Consider the following 17,918-nt stretch of genomic DNA (forward strand, 5'->3'; position numbering starts at 1 on the left):
AAAAGAAAGGCTGAAAAATAAAAAAGAACCAACAAAAAAGAGAGTTATAATAAGATGGCAGAACAGCAGCCCCAAGTACGTAAGAGGTAAGAGTAAGACATTAAAAACAGACCTTGGAAGCTTCAGTTCAACATACTCGCAGAGAGGCAAATAGAGCGGGCTGATGCGCTTGTAGATAGTTTTTCTTTTTTGGGCTTCAGCTCGATTACCCACCAAAAAAAAGACCATTCTGGATGGAGATTAGATTATTAGGGAGTGCACTGACACGGTGGATTGTGGATTGTGTTGAGGCGTAGATAGAAAGAAAGCAAAAAGGAAAAAATGTTGAAGGTGAAGGTGTATGCGGACCGCATGTCCCAGCCATCTCGTGCCGTTCTTATCTTCTGCAAGTAATTCAATTCAACGTTGTATTTCTTTTCGGGAATTTGAATTCTGCTACTGCTACTGCTAATGCTTAATTTCTCAATAGAGTTAATGGAATAGAATTCGACGAGATTAAAGTTGAAATCTCCAAAAGACAGCAGTTATCTCCCGAATTTGCAGGTAATCGTTACAATTACTATGCTTCCGAAGACACTTATCTACCTCTTTAATGAAACCCCCATAATCCGTCTCTATCAGCTATCAACCCTTTCAAGAAACTCCCTGCTATTGTTGATGGAAGGTTCAAGCTATTCGAGAGGTACTTCCTTCTTATTTCAATTTCATTCTTGTCAATCATTTCCATGAATTTGAACTTCAATTATATGTGTTCTTTTCTTCTTGGCAGTCACGCAATTCTTATCTATCTCGCTTCTGCCTTTCCTGGTATTGCTGATCATTGGTTAGTATTATCCCCTTTTCACTTATTTAATCACAATAATTTTCTTATGACTCCACAGTGTTAGGTGCTTGGTTGTGACATCTGCATCACTTAAATTAACTGGAAAATCAACGATGCTTCATATTTTAAGATAATATATATATTTGCCCCTTATTTTGTGTGGTTTTGATACTTCTTTGTACAATTTGATCAGGTACCCAGCTGATCTTTCTAGGAGAGCTAGAATTCACTCTGTGTTGGATTGGCATCACCTGAACTTGCGCCATGGGGCAGGTGCTTCATTTGTTATGCTGAATGTCAAATTAAAATCAAAGTTAATACTATTTCATAAGTTCATATTTATGTTGACTTCCTTTCATAGCTTTATACACTGGATGGCTGGAGCTTTATACTTCAGAAAATTGTAGTAAACTTCCATGAAGTAAAAATATAAAGATTATACTTAAGAAAATTGTTTCAAACGCCCCATTCTGGATAATGTAAATAGTTGTAGATGACTGCATTAAACCAAACTGCTGAACACTGAACTAGACTGAATGGCAGGCTAGTGACAAATTTCCCAATGCTGAGTACAAGTTCTAAATATGAGGGGGGAAGTGGAGATTCAAATATTCTGCAACAGGTTTCTTTATATGTTGTATAAACTGTAGAAGAGCCCTCTTTCCTTTGAGATTTCCTGTTGCTAATTGTTACAATTCTTGTTGTGGTTGATTTACGTCCTTCTCGTGCATGTTCATGATAATATTATGTTTTGCATGAATTTCAAGCAATTTCCTTTGAGCATTTAACATGCTATTTTTATATTGTGTGCAAAAGTTTTCCAGCTTCCTCACTTTTTGATAACCTGCTCTTCTTCTTCTTCTAGCTCCATTTGTTCTACATAGTGTGCTAGCTCCAGTACTGGGCCTACCACTTAACCCAAAAGCAGCTGCAGAAGCAGAGAAAATTTTGATATCATCACTGTTAAAATTAGAGAATATATGGCTTAAGGGGAATGGTCGGTACTTACTTGGCAACTTGCAACCGTCTATAGCGGACCTCAGCCTCGTCTGTGAAATTATGCAATTAGAGGTGAGGGGAGTAAATCAGGCTATCCTTTTGGAGTTGATGAGTTCATAGTAAATAAATTCTGAACGGCTTTCTCAATGCGTTGCAGCTTTTAGATGAGAAGGATAGAGAACGTATTCTTGGCCCGCACAAGAAAGTTAAGGAATGGATTGAGAGCACAAGACATGCAACGAGGCCTCATTTTGACGAAGTTCATAAGGTCCTCTATAAGGTCAAAGAGATCATTCGGGCGAACCAATCTAATCAGGGAGATGGCGTGATGCAATCTAAGACTAAAGCCCCGCTACCTTCAAAGATGTGACTAAACAGCCATGCCATTATCCTACTTGTGACAAACTTCAAATGATGATGTGGATGAACCTCGTGCCTCTGGACTTTGGGACCTCCTTTTTAAACTGCTCAAACAAATATGATTGCCCTTTGAAGGATTCTATCGAGTCTGAAGTCTAAGTGCAGATTTGACATCATATATTATATTGGCCTGTACTTTACATTTGTGCAAAACCTTTTGGACAAGCTGGTAAAAATTCTTGTAATAAATGCTGGTTTCTTTTACACCTTGCAGACACATTATATAGTTGGATGTATGTTTATACTCAGATAGTCATTCTGATTCTTAGTCCTTTCTACTATTTTTCCCCCTGATTAATCGGGAAGTCCTTAATACATTAAGGAATAATATAAGCTATATAATCACACTTCAATTTTCAATCTTTTAGGATTATTAAAAGCAATGAATCTATCTTAAATCCCATTTTGATTTACTTGTTCAGGTATATCTTAAAATAATTTTCATATCATGAATGATAATTTTACCTTTCACTCACATTTCAAACTTCTTGAGCATAAATTCGAGTACGCCACCAAATCTCCTTTATTTCGTATATGGGTCATGTATATCATCTTTTCATAATCGATTCAAATCAAATACACCATCATATTTCAATCTTTTTGGAACATGAGTTACGTATAATCATTCACCCACATTTTAAGTTTTTAACTGTTATATTGATACAAATATGATCGATTATTATAAGTTGTATCATCACACTTCAACTTTGAAGAACGGAGTATTCATTTCAATCTTTTAGATCATAACAACGATGAATTCCACCCTAAATCCCACTTCAACTAATTGGATCAAGTATATCATATAATAATTTTTTCATATTATAAAAAATAAATTTACCTTTCACTTACATTTCAAACTTCTTGAGCATAAACTCGAGTACAACACCGAATATCCTTTATATTGGGTCATATAGGTCATGTATATCATCTTTTCACAAAAGTTTCAATTCAAATATACATCACTTTCAATTTCTTTGGAACATAAAAATTATGAATATTGTCCGATCTTAATCTCATCAAACCATGGGTCAAGTATATTGCCTTATCTCATCGGATTGCACCATGGGTCAAATATGTTGTCTAATTTTATCTCATCGGATCATGGGTCAAGTATATTGCCCAATCTTAATCGGGCCATGGGTCAAGTGTGTTGCCTGATTTTAATTCATCGGGTCATGGGTCAAGTATATTGCATGATATTATCCCATCCGACCATGAGTCATGCATATAAAACCATTTCAGCTTTGTAAGGTTAGACAACACATTTCAAATATCTCGGGACAGATACCATGCATATCATTCTTCATCACATCTCAAATAAGAGGATCAAGAATATCATATCTCAATTTCCGCGGGTCACAAAAGCTAAGTATATCCATCATATTCTCCCAAATTTAAATTTTGTTCGGTCATCAAAGTCGAGCATATTATCATATCATTCTTTCCTGGTTATTGCATCCATGCCCGACTTAGACTGTTGCGTCATTACAAAATCAAGAAGCATAATGTACCTTCACAACATTCCATTCATGGCTGAAAATATGCCACAGTGAACCCACAATTTATGTGTATTATAATAAGAACCTGAAAATTTGATGACAAGGAGCAGTATCAAAGTGACACAAACAAGATCCATATCTAACTCTCCAATCCATTTGAGAACTAGTAATCTCAGCAACCAATTCTTCTTTATCTCCTTATTGGACAGCTGATGTCACACTTCCTAAATCAAATTTTGGCACCATTTTGACATATGCTAATCAGGTAAAAAAAATGTGTTCAAAATAACTATGTAATGTCGTTCTTATATTTTTTTTTATAGGAAAAGAAAATTTCATTGAAGTATAGAGGAAACAAAAACAAAGAACTGGAAAAAAAGAGATCCTCTCAAGCCAAAAGGAAAACAAAGAGAATCACAACATCAATGAATTGTAGCTTTCCAATCTCTCAACATCTTTGAGAGGGAAAGTCCTCTAAAAAGTCTAAATGCTCTACATCATATAGAAGCTAAACGCCTAACTTTATCCCAAACAATAACTTCTCTTGAGAATCTATCAATAAAGGTGTGTTAGATCGCATTCTAGCCAAATACCCCTGAAAGTGTCATACATAGCACATTGCCATTTTGCCTCTCTCTTTTTCCCAAAACCTACAAAGCTGATCTAGTGATCATGGGCGCACCCCAGATTCTCCAAAGACACCAAACAAAGAATTCGACAAAGAGTTGTACTATCAGATAAAAAATTAAGATCAACATATTAAATTGTAAACCTAGAAACATAGATGAATCATTTCCCCTGAACAAAATTAGTTTATAAAGGTTTACACTAAATCTTTGTATTTCTAGAGGTCATGTTGCGTATGTCTCAGGTTTTATATTTAATTATTTATTTAATTTCTTCAAAATGCCAATGTTCTAGACCATGGAAGTAAAAAAATGTAACACCAAAGCAAAAGTTGCTGCCAAAGATAGTATAGTTGTTACCTATGGGATTGTAAGCAGTATAATATTGAGTGAGATAGCATTACCGATGAAGATAATAATTCCATTGTAACATGCAGCTAGCCATCTCTGCAGTTGACAGCACGGCTATGCATATCCCTGCACCAGAAAATGATGTGAACCTCAGAATATTCATGGTCTTATTGGTAATAGTTCGGCTACATAACCAAAAGTCATAATGAAAAAAAGCAATAAACACAACTTTAATCATTAAATATTAAATCTTATTTAAAATAATCACTTGGTCACATAATCCAAAGAAATCCTACAAACCTAGAATGCAATGTCCACGTAAAAAGATACAGAGACAAAAAAACCAAGCTAATATAAGTCACTAGTTACAACAAAAAAGAGACCATTTAGGTACAAATAAACAATAGAATGCAATGTTTAGCAACAATGAGAAAAGATTAATTGCAACAGCCCTATGAAAGAAAAATTATATTAGCTACAAGGATACGACATGAAAATGAAACTAAATAAAGCCATGCGTAATATGCCAAAACCAATTATATAGTTACTAAAGCATAGGCAAGAAAAGCAAACTTTTCATGTTGAATCTATCCAACACCACTGCTTGCTTTCCATTTTAAATTTTTCACAGAACAGACATAACCACCACCTTGTCCAAAATTCTACTGAAAACCTACAGAGTAGAGATCATTCTTAGAAAACAATCCACAAAGCAAGGCAATAGACAATCTGTACATTTAGAAATGCTGGTTTCACATCAAATAGGAAACCTAAGCTATTACTTTGATATAATTTGAAATATATAGGAACTAAATTTGTGGAAGACAAATTTAGCCAAAGTATTATTCTTACTCTGACCCAACAAATAAAAGTTAGGCCCAATAACATAAAAAGGCCCACCAAGAAAAGTGGACCTCTTCACTAATCCGACCTCTTTAAAAAGGTTGGACACCGACATAAGGAGGATAGGTCCTACCTACCCAAATCAGGTAACTACCTCCATAAATTTTTTCTACTATCTCTACCTCATCCACCGACATAAGAAGGATAGGTCCTACCTACCCAAAGCAGGTAACTACCTCCATGAATTTCTCCTACTATCTCTACCTCATCTAGAATGTAAATCCAAACAAACACCCAAGATAAAGGAAATGATTATCCGTCAGAAAAGATGGAACTACTCCAACAAAGGTGATTATCGATTCTACTATAAATACACTGGCACCCCTAAGTATGACTTATGTTCTAATCTACTAAAAACCTGCTTAAAGCACTTACTAATTTAAGCATCGGAGTCTCTTGCAGGTACCACCCTCTGCCTCCTCACGAGGAACTCGGACAGGCGGCACCTCGACACCAAAGAGGTCGGACGCTGCCTTACAAGGGACCTGTGGTGCGGAATTTAAAACCACAAACTAACTGGCAAGTGCACCGGGTCGTACCAAGTAATACCTCAGGTGAGTGAGGGTCGATCCCACAAGGATTGATGGACTAAGCAACAATGGTTGATTAATTTACTTAGTTAGACAAGCAGAAAATGGTGTTTAAGAGTTCAAAAGCATTAAACAGTCAATTCAGTAAATTAGAAAGCAAGCAGTAAACGAGTTGTGAATAATATATGGAGAAATAGTTAAGGCTTCAGAGATATCTATTTTTTCGGATTGACTTTTTTTACTAACTATTTTAATCATGCAAGATTTAATTCATGGCAAACTATATATGACTAAGCCCTAATTCCTTAGACCTTCTTAGTCTACTCTAACTTTCATCAACCGCCAATTCCTTGGTCACTTAATTCCAATTAGAAGATGAAGTTCAATTCTAGTTTATATGCCACAAAAATCCTAATTACCCAAATATAAGGGGATTATATGTCACGTATCCCGTTAAGTCCAGATAATTAAAAATTTAGGAGAATATGTTTTTAAGCTGTTGTCCAAGTAAAGAGCTTTTCTAAGTTATACAAGAACTCAATTAGAAAAAGGGTCATACTTCCGTTCCACCCAAATTCATAAAATAAAGAACGAAAACAATTCTTGAAATATAAATCAGTACATGAATTAAAATAGAAAAATAATAGTATCAATCCATACAATAGATAGAGCTCCTAACCTTAACAGTGGAGGTTTAGTTACTCATGATGTAGAGAGAAAAACTAGGATTCATAAAACTGTAAAATACGGAACGAGGTAGAAGAGAAGAGAAGAGCCCGAAGGGCTGATTCTTTTCCCTTTTATATCTAATCCTAATTAATGTAAAATATATTTCCTAAAAACTAAATAATATTTTTTCCTAATTATAAAAATAATAAAAGTTTAATAAAAAATAAATTAGATTCTCGTGTAGCCTTTGTTGGAGTGAATGGGGACCATTGGATTCATTAAGCTCCATACTGAACTTGGCTTTTTTCAAGTTCAACGTGGAGAAGGCAGCAAGTGCTTCCTTGGAAGTTCTCCAATCCACGCTGAACTTGGCAGGAACCAAGTTTAACGTGGGGGATGCAGAGGTTTCTGGAGAAGAAATATGCACTATTATATATCGTTGGAAAGTCCTGGAAGTTAACTTTCTAATGCCACTGGAATGACGTCAATCGAACCTCTATAGCTCAAGTTATTCCAGTTTGAGTGTAAGGAGGTCAGGATTGACAACATCATTCGCTTTCTCCTTTTTCTGCTACAAAACTCCGTAAAATTCCTCCGGATGCTACTTGAAATAAATAGAATTGTGCGCAACTCAAAGTAACATCCATAGTGGCTAAAAGATATTTAAATTTTGATTTAACTTAGCAATTCAAGTGCAAATTCACTAGGAAAAGATAGAGAAAATGCTCATGCATCACACACCAAACTTGAATTGTTACTTGTCCTCAAGCAACCAAAACTAATATAAGCGCAGGACGTGAATTTGCATGAGAATGAGAGTTCAATTAAGCTCATGTCTCTTTTTAAAGTGGGGTTTACAACTAATCCTGAATAGGTTTGGCATCTCACTATCCTTTGAATCCGAAGAATGTTACTGTCATTCGGAATTAGAATCCGGATAATATTATGAATTCTCTAATATTTTATGCTTCAGTTTAATCCTTGAACACAATAAATTTATTTTAATTATCTTTTCGTTGGTGCTTTGCACCTTGAGTCTAGCCGTGACTTTAAATGTTTTGTCTCAAGCTTGACTTGACACAAAAACACCACAAGCACTTAACTGGGGAATTTTCTTTATGTTCTGATTTTTCTTTCAGTTACTCCCAGACAGTGGTGCTCAAAGCCTTGGGCATACTCTGCTAAATGAATTTGGTCTCGACTCTAAATATTCTGTCTCAAGGATTGCTTGACACAAGAACACCACAGGCATATGACTAAGGAAACAACTCTTTGAGCTTTTAATCATGTCTGACCTCCTTAGTCATTGATGCTCAGAGCCTTGGACCTTACTTTTATTTTTTTTTCTTTTGCTGTTTCTTTTGCTTCAAAGGTTAAGCTTTTACTAATTTCAGAGAAATTATAATAGTTCTCTAAATTATTGTTCCTTATACATCAACATCCTTTTATTCAAATTCAAATGTGCATTGTTCATGTCATTCATTCATAATCACAAATAATACCACCACATTTAAGTAAATAAGACTATTCTTTAATATAAACTCAATTTCTCATGCAATACATCACTTCTTTTCTTTTCTTCTTGATTCCAAACTTAGTGAGTAATACATGAGACACTCTTTTTCAGCATAAAAATCAAATAACAAAATAAACCGCAAATAAAACTAGAACCTAAGAATTGAAATAACAACTGATCATGCAATGACAAAATAAACAGAAAACAGTAACCTAATCATAATAATAAGAACGGGAGAAAATGTAGAATGAAAGGAACTTAACCACCTCAGTTATTCTAGTGGTCATCTCATTCTTCTAGCTGTGCTCCTCCGTGGAGATGATTCGCCTCCCTTTGGTGTCACTAAAATAAACAAAAAATCCACAAGCGAAGCGACAATACCAAACTTAAAAGTTTGCTTGTCCTCAAGTAAAGAAGAACTAAAAACAGAGAAGACATAAAAAGACATTTGGGGTTATATTGGGAAGTGAATGGTAAATGGTGCAGGGCTTGAATGGTTGAGATATGGAATGGGATAAAGGGAATCAGGAAGGGGGATACGAATAAATGGGGAATTGATGGGTTGGGACAAACAGAAGGAAATTAAAGGGGTATGTTTGAAATGATTTGGGGATGGGAGGGGATTTGGCGTGATTTGGGATGAATCTGTGGGGATATTGAATGAAGAGATATAAGCTCTCCTCTCCACGTTGAATTTGGTGCAGGCCAAGTTCAATGTGGAGTCTAGCCCTGGTGTACGCTAATTAACGTAGTTGGCTATACTGAACTTGGAAGTTTTTAAGTTTAGCGTGGACTTGGCAGTAAGAACTCCTTCTTTACACGCTTCTAACCACGCTAAACTTGGAAAATCCCAAGTGCTGAACTTGGAAAAGTGCTGAACTTGGAAAATTTTAAGTTCAGCGTGGAACTGGCTGAGACTCTCTTCCAAATTACACGCACATGCTACGTTGAACTTGGAAAATTTCAAGTTCAGCGTGGAACTGACAGAATCAACCTCCTCCAGAGTATTCAAAAATTTTTTTAAGTGTCCGGTTCTTGTTTTAAAATATCTGCATGATCAAAACACAAGTAAAACAACGAAAAACAATAGAAACTCAAAAAAAAAAATCAAACAAGTAATATAATCAACGCAACGGAAAAATAACTAAGGATACGAAATCATCGGGTTGCCTCCCGACAAGCGCTTCTTTATCGTCACTAGCTTGACAGTCAGCTCCTCTAAGGAGGAAGATCATAGGGGCTCAGCTCTTCACCCCTTACTTTGAACTTCTTTCCTATATCTCCATAAATTAGCTCAATATGCTCCAGAGAGAGGATTCTGTTTACTGTATAAATCCACACTGGATTACTATTCAACACCACTTTCATTCCTGGGGAGAAACCTTCAGTGGGGATCTTTTTGTTTCTCCATCCCTTGGGTACTTTCTTCTTTTTGGGGACCTCTTCTTTGGTGGATGATGCATTCCTGACACCAAACTTAGGTTTGATGTCAGGAGGAATTTTATTGGTTGTCACTAAAGGAGGTTTGAGCTGCAATTTCTGCTGTGCATCATCATGGGGTTCTTAAAGGTTTGGATCAATAAGCTCAGTCTGCATGCACCTCTCTTCTTTACCTGCTGAATGTATATCTTTGAAGATATGAAAGATTAGTTGCTTATTATGCACTCTAAGCACTAATTCACCTTCTTCCACATCAATCAGAGCTCTTCCAGTGGCTAGGAATGGTCTTCCTAGAATTATAGAGGCATTCTCGTCCTCCCTTGTGTCAAGAATCACAAAATCATGAAGAACAGTCCTTTCTTAAAACGCTGACAGTCTTCTCTAAAATCCTCTTAAGTTCCCTGTTGGAAACTTCAACCTGTCCACTTGTCTGAGGGTGATAGGGGGTTGCCACTTTATGACGGACTCCATATCTCTGCAGAAGAGAGTCCAGCTGTCTGTTGCAGAAGTGGCTTCCACCATCACTAATGAGTGTCCTTGGGACACCAAATCGGCTAAAGATATATCTCTGAAGAAAGCTCATTACCACCTTGGCATCATTGGTAGGTAGAGCCACAGCTTCCACCCACTTGGACACGTAATCAACTACCACTAGAATATAGTTGTTTGAATGTGAGGGTGGGAAAGGTCCCATGAAATCAATACCCCACACATCAAAGAACTCAACCTCAAGAATCCCCTACTGTGGTATTTCATGGTTGGAAGGGAGATTTGTGGCTTTTTCACATCTATCACAGTGCTTCACAAATGCTCTTGAGTCTCTGAAGAGAGTCGGCCAGTAAAACCCGCTCTGAAGGACCTTTGTAGCTGTCCTTTCACCACTAAAGTGGCCTCCATACTCAGAACCATGACAGTGCCAAAGAATCTGCTGTTTTTCTTCATCTGGGACACATCTCTGGATGATACCATCTGAACACCTTTTAAAAAGATAAGGTTCCTCCCAAATGTAGTACTTTGCATCAGTCAATAGCTTCTTCACTTGTTGCTTACTGTACTCCCTTGGGATAAAATTCATGGCCTTATAATTTGCAATGTCTGCAAACCATGGAGCCTGCTGAATGAGGAACAATTGTTCATCCGAAAATGTCTCAGTCACAGCTGTGGGTGATTGTACTCCTGCTTCAGGCTCAATTCTGGAGAGATGGTCAGCTATTTAATTTTCTGGCCCTTTTCTGTCTTTTATCTCAATATCAAACTCCTGAAGGAATAACACCCATCTGATTAATCTTGGTTTAGAGTCCTGTTTGGTTAGAAGGTACTTCAAAGCAGCATGATCAGTGTAAACAATAACCTTAGAACCAAGTAAATAGGACCTAAACTTATCAACAGCATACACAACAGCTAATAATTCCTTTTCTGTAGTTGTGGAATTCTTTTAGGCATCATTTAACACACGACTGGCATAGTAAATGACATGTACAAGCTTACCATGCCTCTGTCCTAAAACAGCTCCTATAGCAAAGTCATTAGCATCACACATTAATTCAAATGGTAAATCCCAGTTAGGGGGAGCTATAATGGGAGCAGAGGTAAGCTTTGCTTTCAGAGTTTCAAAAACATGCAGGCAATCAGAATCAAAGACAAAAGGAACATCAGTAACCAACAGGTTGCTTAATGGTTTAGCAATTTTAGAAAAATCCTTTATAAATCTTCTATAAAATCTTGCATGACCCAAGAAACTCCTGACTGCCTTAACATTAGCTGGTGGTGGTAATTTTTCAATTACCTCCACCTTTGCTCTATCAACCTCAATTCCCTTACTTGAAATCTGGTGTCCAAGAACAATACCTTCTATAACCATAAAATGACATTTTTTTCAATTTAAAACAAGGTTTGATTCTTGACACCGTTTCAAGACAAGAGATAAATGCTTAAGGCAAGATTCAAAAGAATTACCAAAAACAGAAAAGTCATCCATAAATACCTCAATGAAATTTTCAACCATATCAGAAAAAATTGAAAGCATACACCTTTGAAAAGTTGCTGGAGCATTGCAAAGTCCAAAAGGCATTCTTCTGTAGGCAAATACTCCAAAGGGGCATGTGAATCCTGTCTTCTCTTGATCTTGAGGGTCCACTGCAATTTGATTATATTCAGAATATCCATCTAGAAAATAGTAGAAAGCATGACCATCTAACCTCTCAAGCATCTGATCGATGAAAGGTAGGGGGAAGTGATCCTTCCTGGTAGCAGTGTTGAGCCTTCGGTAGTCTATACACATTCTCCAACGTGTGACTGTTCTTCTAGGAATAAGCTCATTCTATTCATTCTTGATCACTGTCATCCCTCCTTTCTTGAGAACTACCTTTTTTTGGACCACCTCTTTCATAGTTGGATTGAGTCTCCTTTGTGGTTGGACAACTGGTTTAGCATCATCTTCAAGAAGGATCTTGTGCATGCACTTGGTTGGACTAATCCCCTTCAAGTCACTAATGGTCCACCCAAGAGCTGTTTTATGGCTCCTGAGCACTGAAATAAGCGCCTCTTCCTCTTCAGGCTTCAGGGAAGAGCTAATAATCACTGGATAGGAATCATTTTCACTTAAGAACACATATTTCAGAGAAGGAGGTAAATCTTTGAGCTCAAGCTTGGGGGCTTCCTCCTCTGCTTTAGGCGTGTGAACCAGTGCCTTCTGGGGTGGTGAATCATCAACTTCAACTAACTCATACTCAGAAATAGGATCTAGAATGTCATCAAGTACCTCAACTTCCAGTACTTCTTGAACAAGTGATTCAACAACATCAATTCTCATACACCCTTCAGAATCATTAGGGTGCTTGAGAGCTTCAAAAACATTAAGGACCACCTATTTTTCATTGACCCTCAGGGTTAATTCACCCTTTTGCACATCAATCAGAGCTCTAGAATGGTGACATCTCCAATGGTGCAAGGAATCACAAAACTCCCTGGATCTTGCATTTTCTCAGGAAGTTTATGTTGAATAATAGCATTGCATTCCTTGGTTAACACCACAGTTTCTTGCTCCTTCCAATTCCTCTTGTTAGTTAACAATTCTTTCATAAATTTAGCATAAAGGGGCATTTGCTCAAGATCCTCTACAAAAAGAATGTTGATCTGTAGCTTCTTGAAGACATCTAAAAATTTAGAAAACTGCTTTTCTTTGGAAGCCTTCTGAAGTCTCTGAGGATATGGCATTTTTGGCTTGTATTCAGAAGCCTTTGGCAATGTATGATACGTGTCAAGAGAGTCAGGGAACGGGTTGTCTGCACGCTTTGGAGGGGCGTACTCCACTTCTTCCTTCTTCTCCTCTGGAGCTTTCTTTTCAACTAGCTCTTCCTTGGCCCATTGTTTCAGAGCTAGCTGTTTTACCACTTCTCAATTGAATAACCTTGCAATCTTCTCTTGGGTTCACCACTGTATCACCTGGAAATGTACTTGCAGACTTCTCAGGTATTTGCTTGCTCAGTTGGCCCATTTGCACCTCTAAGTTTCTAATGGAGGCTCTGGTTTCCTGCATAAAACTCCTCATCATCTCCCAATTAGAATCTTCTTGGGATTTAGAGTTTGCCTGCTGAGGTGGTTGTTGCTGCTGAGACTGAAATTGGCGGTTATTATGATTGTTCTGTTGGAAGCCGCCCTGAGAATTATTGTTAAAATTATGAGGTCTATAAGGTTGGTCCCTCCACCCAAAATTTGGGTGATTTCTCCACCCCTGATTGTATGTCTTAGAATATGGATCATTGTTAGGATTTCTAGGACCACTCCCTATGTAATTGACCTGTTCCGAAGAGCATTGAGCATAGTCATAATTATCATTTTGCACAAAATTACCTGTCATGTCATAAGAGATCTCTTGAGATGGGTTTTGGGTGTTGATGGCTGAGACTTACATTTCACCCATCTGTTGAGTAAGCAGACTTATTTGCTGAGACATAAGCTTATTCTGAGCAAGAAGAGCATTAAGAGCTTCTACTTCCATAACACCCTTCTTCTGAGGAGTCTCAGAGTTCACAGGATTCCTGTTAGATGAGTATAAATATTGGTTGCTAGCAACCAATTCAATCAGCTCAATAGTCTCCTCCGGTGTCTTCTTCTTGTGCAATGAACTACTTGCAGAATTATCTAAGCACATCTTGGACATTTCACCCAAGCCTTCATAAAAGATGTCTAGTTGGGTCCATTTAGAGAACATGTTCGGAGGGCATTGCCTAATCAATAGCTTGTATCTCTCCCAAGCTTCATAAAGAGTTTCATCATCCCTCTGTCTGAAGGTCTGAACCTCTACCCTTAGCTTAGTTAGCTTCTTTGGTGGAAAAAATTTAGTAAAAAACTCAGTAACAACCTTGTCCCAAGTATTCAAACTCTCCTTGGGTTGGGAATCTAGCCATAGCTTTGCTCCATCCCTCAGAGCAAACGGGAAGAGTATGAGTTTGTACACCTTTGGGTTCACTCCATTTGTCTTCACAGTATCACAAATCTGCAGAAAGTTAGAAATAAATTGATTTGGGTCTTTATGGGGAAGACCATGATACTGGCAGTTTTGCTGCACCAAGGTGACCAACTGTGGCTTCAACTCAAAGTTGTTTGCAACTATAGGAGGCACCACAATGCTTTTTCTATAAAGATCTGCAGTAGGAGCAGAGTAAGAGCCAAGCACTCTTCTTTGTTCTTCATTCCCATTCGGATTTGCCACATTGGCATTAACAGCATTATTGTGATCTATAGTGGATTCTGCAGCCTTGCAAAGTCTTGCTTGTTGTAAACGTCGCCTACAAGTCCTTTCAGGTTCTGGATCAAAGTCTAAAAGAGGTTCAGTGTCTCTGTTCTTGCGCATAAACAAACAGAAGACAAGAAAAGATGTGATTCTCTACGTCAGAGTGCAGAGAAGTCCCAATGAGGTAGCCTGTGTAAAATAATAAAATAAAAATACTAAATAAAATAATTAAATGAATTTCGAAAATGATAACTGAAATTAGACAGAAATTTTTGAAAATTATCAGGAAAAATAAACAAGAAAATTAAAATAAAATTAACTAGGTGACACCAAACTTAATTTCAGAAATTAAGGAAAAGTATTAGTGCTATTTATTTAATTTTTTTTTTCGAAAATATCAAGCAAAAATTAAAAAAAATTAAAAACTAAAACGCCTAATCTAAGCAATCAAACAACTGATAGTTTTTAATCACTATCAATCTCCGGCAACAGCGCTGATGAGCGGATAATTTATATGCTTTTTGACATTATTTTTAGTATGTTTTTAGTAGAATCTAGTTACTTTTAGGGATGTTTTCATTAGTTTTTATGTTAAATTCACATTTCTGGACTTTACTATGAGTTTGTGTGTTTTTCTGTGATTTCAGGTATTTTCTGGCTGAAATTGAGGGACTTGAGCAAAAATCAGATTCAGAGGTTGAAGAAGGACTGCTGATGCTGTTGGATTCTGACCTCCCTGCACTCAAAGTGGATTTTCTGGAGCTACAGAACTCAAAATGGCGCGCTTCCAATTGCGTTAGAAAGTATACATCCAGGGCTTTTCAGAAATATATAATAGTCCATACTTTGGCCGAGTTTAGATGACGTAAAAGGGCGTTGAACGCCAGTTCTACGCTGCTGTCTGGAGTTAAACACCAGAAACACGTCACAAGCCAGAGTTGAACGCCAGAAATACGTTACAAACTGGCATTCAACTCCAAGATTGACCTTTACACGTGTAATATTGAAGCTCAGCCCAAGCACACACCAAGTGGGCCCCAGAAGTGGATTTATGCATCAATTACTTACTTATGTAAACCCTAGTAACTAGTTTAGTATAAATAGGACTTTTTACTATTGTATTAGACATCTTTTGATCATTTTTAGATCTCTAGACCTCCATGGGAGGCTGGCCACTCGGCCATGCTTACCCTCTATTCACTTATGTATTTTTCAACGGTAGAGTTTCTGCACTCCATAGATTAAGGTGTGGAGCTCTGCTGTTCCTCAAAGATTAATGCAAAGTACTACTATTTTTCTATTCAATTCAACTTATTCCGCTTCTAAGATATTCATTCACACTTTAACCTGAATGTGATGAACGTGACAATCATCATCATTCCCCCACGAACGCGTGCCTGACAACCACTTCCGTTCCACCTTAGATTGAATGAGTATCTGTTGGATCTCTTAATCAAAATCTTCGTGGTATAAGCTAGATTGATGATGGCATTCATGAGAGTTCGGAAAGTCTAAACCTTGTCTGTGGTATTTCGAGTAGGACTCTGGGATTGAATGACTGTGACGAACTTCAAACTCGCGAGTGCTGGGCGTAGTGACAAACGCAAAAGGAGGGTGAATCCTATTCCAGTATGATCGAGAACCTCAGATGATTAGCCGTGCTGTGACAGAGCATTTGGACCATTTTCACAAGAGGATAGGATGCAACCATTGACAAGGGTGATGCCTCCAGACGATTAGCCATGCAGTGACAGCGCATCGGACCATTTTCCAGAGAGGATAAAAAGTAGCCATTGACAACGGTGATGTCCTTACATAAAGCCAGCCATGGAAAGGAGTAGGATTGATTGGATGAAGACAGCAGGAAAGCAGAGGTTCAGAGGAACGAAAGCATCTCTATGCGCTTATCTGAAATTCTCACTAATGATTTATATAAGTATTTCTATCCTTATTTTATTATATAAATTTCGAAAACTCCATAATTATTTTATATCCGCCTGACTGAGATCTACAAGGTGACCATAGCTTGCTTCATACCAACAATCTCCGTGGGATCGACCCTTACTCACGTAAGGTTTATTACTTGGACGACCCAGTGCACTTGCTGGTTAGTTGTATCGAAGTTGTGAATGAAAAATAATTTATTAAGACGTGCGTACAGAGTTTTTGGCGCCGTTGCCTGAGATCACAATTTCGTGCACCAAGTTTTTGGCGCCGTTGCCGGGGATTGTTTGAGTTTGGACAACTGACGGTTCATCTTCTTGCTCAGATTAGGTAATTTTTTTTTGTTTTATTTTCAAAAATTTTTCAAAAATCTTTCAAAAATTTCTCATCTGTTTTCGAAAAAAAAAATTTTAAAAATTCTTTTCAAAAATTTTTATTATGTTCTTCAGAATTTTTAAGAATGAATTCTAGTGTTTCATGAAGCATGTTGAAGCCTGACTAGCTGTAAAGCCATGTCTAATTCTTTTGGACTGAGGCTTCCAAACCATCAGCATAGAGGCAAGTTAATTTGATAAGTAATGAGCAGTATATTCTGATTTACATGCTAAAGCTTGACTGGCTATTAAGCCATGTCTAACCCTCAGATTGGAGCTTTAGAATAGGAGTGCAAGATTCCTGGAATTCATATTAAAAATTTTGGAATCCTTATTTTTCTTTTTTTTACACTGATTTTCGAAAAATATAAAATAAAAATACAAAAAAATTAGAAAATCATAAAAATCAAAAATATTTTGTGTTTCTTGTTTGAGTCTTGAGTCAATTTTTAAGTTTGGTGTCAATTGCATGTTCATCCTGCATTTTTCGAAAATTGCATTCATGCATTGCATTCATCATGATCTTCAAGTTGTTCTTGATAAAACCTTCTTGATTGATCTTCATATTATATTGTTTTGTGTTGTATGGTGTTTTTCATATGCATTCTTGAATTCTTAGTGTCTAAGCATTAAAGATTTCTAAGTTTGGTGTCTTGCATGTTTTCTTTGCATCAAAAATTTTTCAAAAATATGTTCTTGATGTTCATCATGATCTTCAAAGTGTTCTTGGTGTTCATCTTGACATTCATAGCATTCTTGCATGCATTCATTGTTTTGATCCAAAATTTTCATGCATTGCATCATTTTCATGTTTTTCTCTCTCATCATTAAAAATTCAAAAAAAATATCTTTCCCTTTTTCTCTCATAAAATTCGAAAATTTGAGTTGACTTTTTCAAAAAAAATTTAAAATCTAGTTGTTTTCTATGAGTCAAATCAAATTTTCAAATTTTATCTTTTTCAAAATCTTTTTCAAAAATTAAATCTTTTTCATTTTTCTTATTTATTTTTGAAAATTTCAAAAATATTTTTCAAAAATTTTTTTCTTATATTCATCTCATAATTTTCGAAAATATCATCAACAATTAAT

The 17,918-nt window shown here is 36.7% G+C and overlaps 1 protein-coding gene across 1 annotated transcript; it reads left to right on the top strand.

Annotated features, from left to right (window-relative positions):
* On the top strand, window positions 203–2,514 carry LOC107630802 (glutathione S-transferase T1). Its single transcript, XM_016334046.2, has 7 exons — window positions 203–389; window positions 470–543; window positions 622–682; window positions 770–823; window positions 1,017–1,096; window positions 1,689–1,894; window positions 1,980–2,514. Exons 1-7 carry the CDS (start codon window positions 322–324, stop codon window positions 2,190–2,192), a joined length of 756 nt encoding a protein of 251 aa, XP_016189532.1. The 5' UTR covers window positions 203–321; the 3' UTR covers window positions 2,193–2,514.

The sequence above is a fragment of the Arachis ipaensis genome, chromosome B03, assembly GCF_000816755.2.
Source record: "Arachis ipaensis cultivar K30076 chromosome B03, Araip1.1, whole genome shotgun sequence".
In the NCBI taxonomy this organism is placed as follows: Eukaryota; Viridiplantae; Streptophyta; class Magnoliopsida; order Fabales; family Fabaceae; genus Arachis; species Arachis ipaensis.

Coding starts and splice junctions, on each gene's coding strand:
- LOC107630802 (XM_016334046.2), top strand. CDS start 322: ATGTTGAAGGTGAAGGTGTATGCGGACCGCATGTCCCAGCCATCTCGT. Junction 824..1,016: donor CCTGGTATTGCTGATCATTG/GTTAGTATTATC, acceptor CAATTTGATCAG/GTACCCAGCTGATCTTTCTA. Junction 1,097..1,688: donor GAACTTGCGCCATGGGGCAG/GTGCTTCATTTG, acceptor TTCTTCTTCTAG/CTCCATTTGTTCTACATAGT.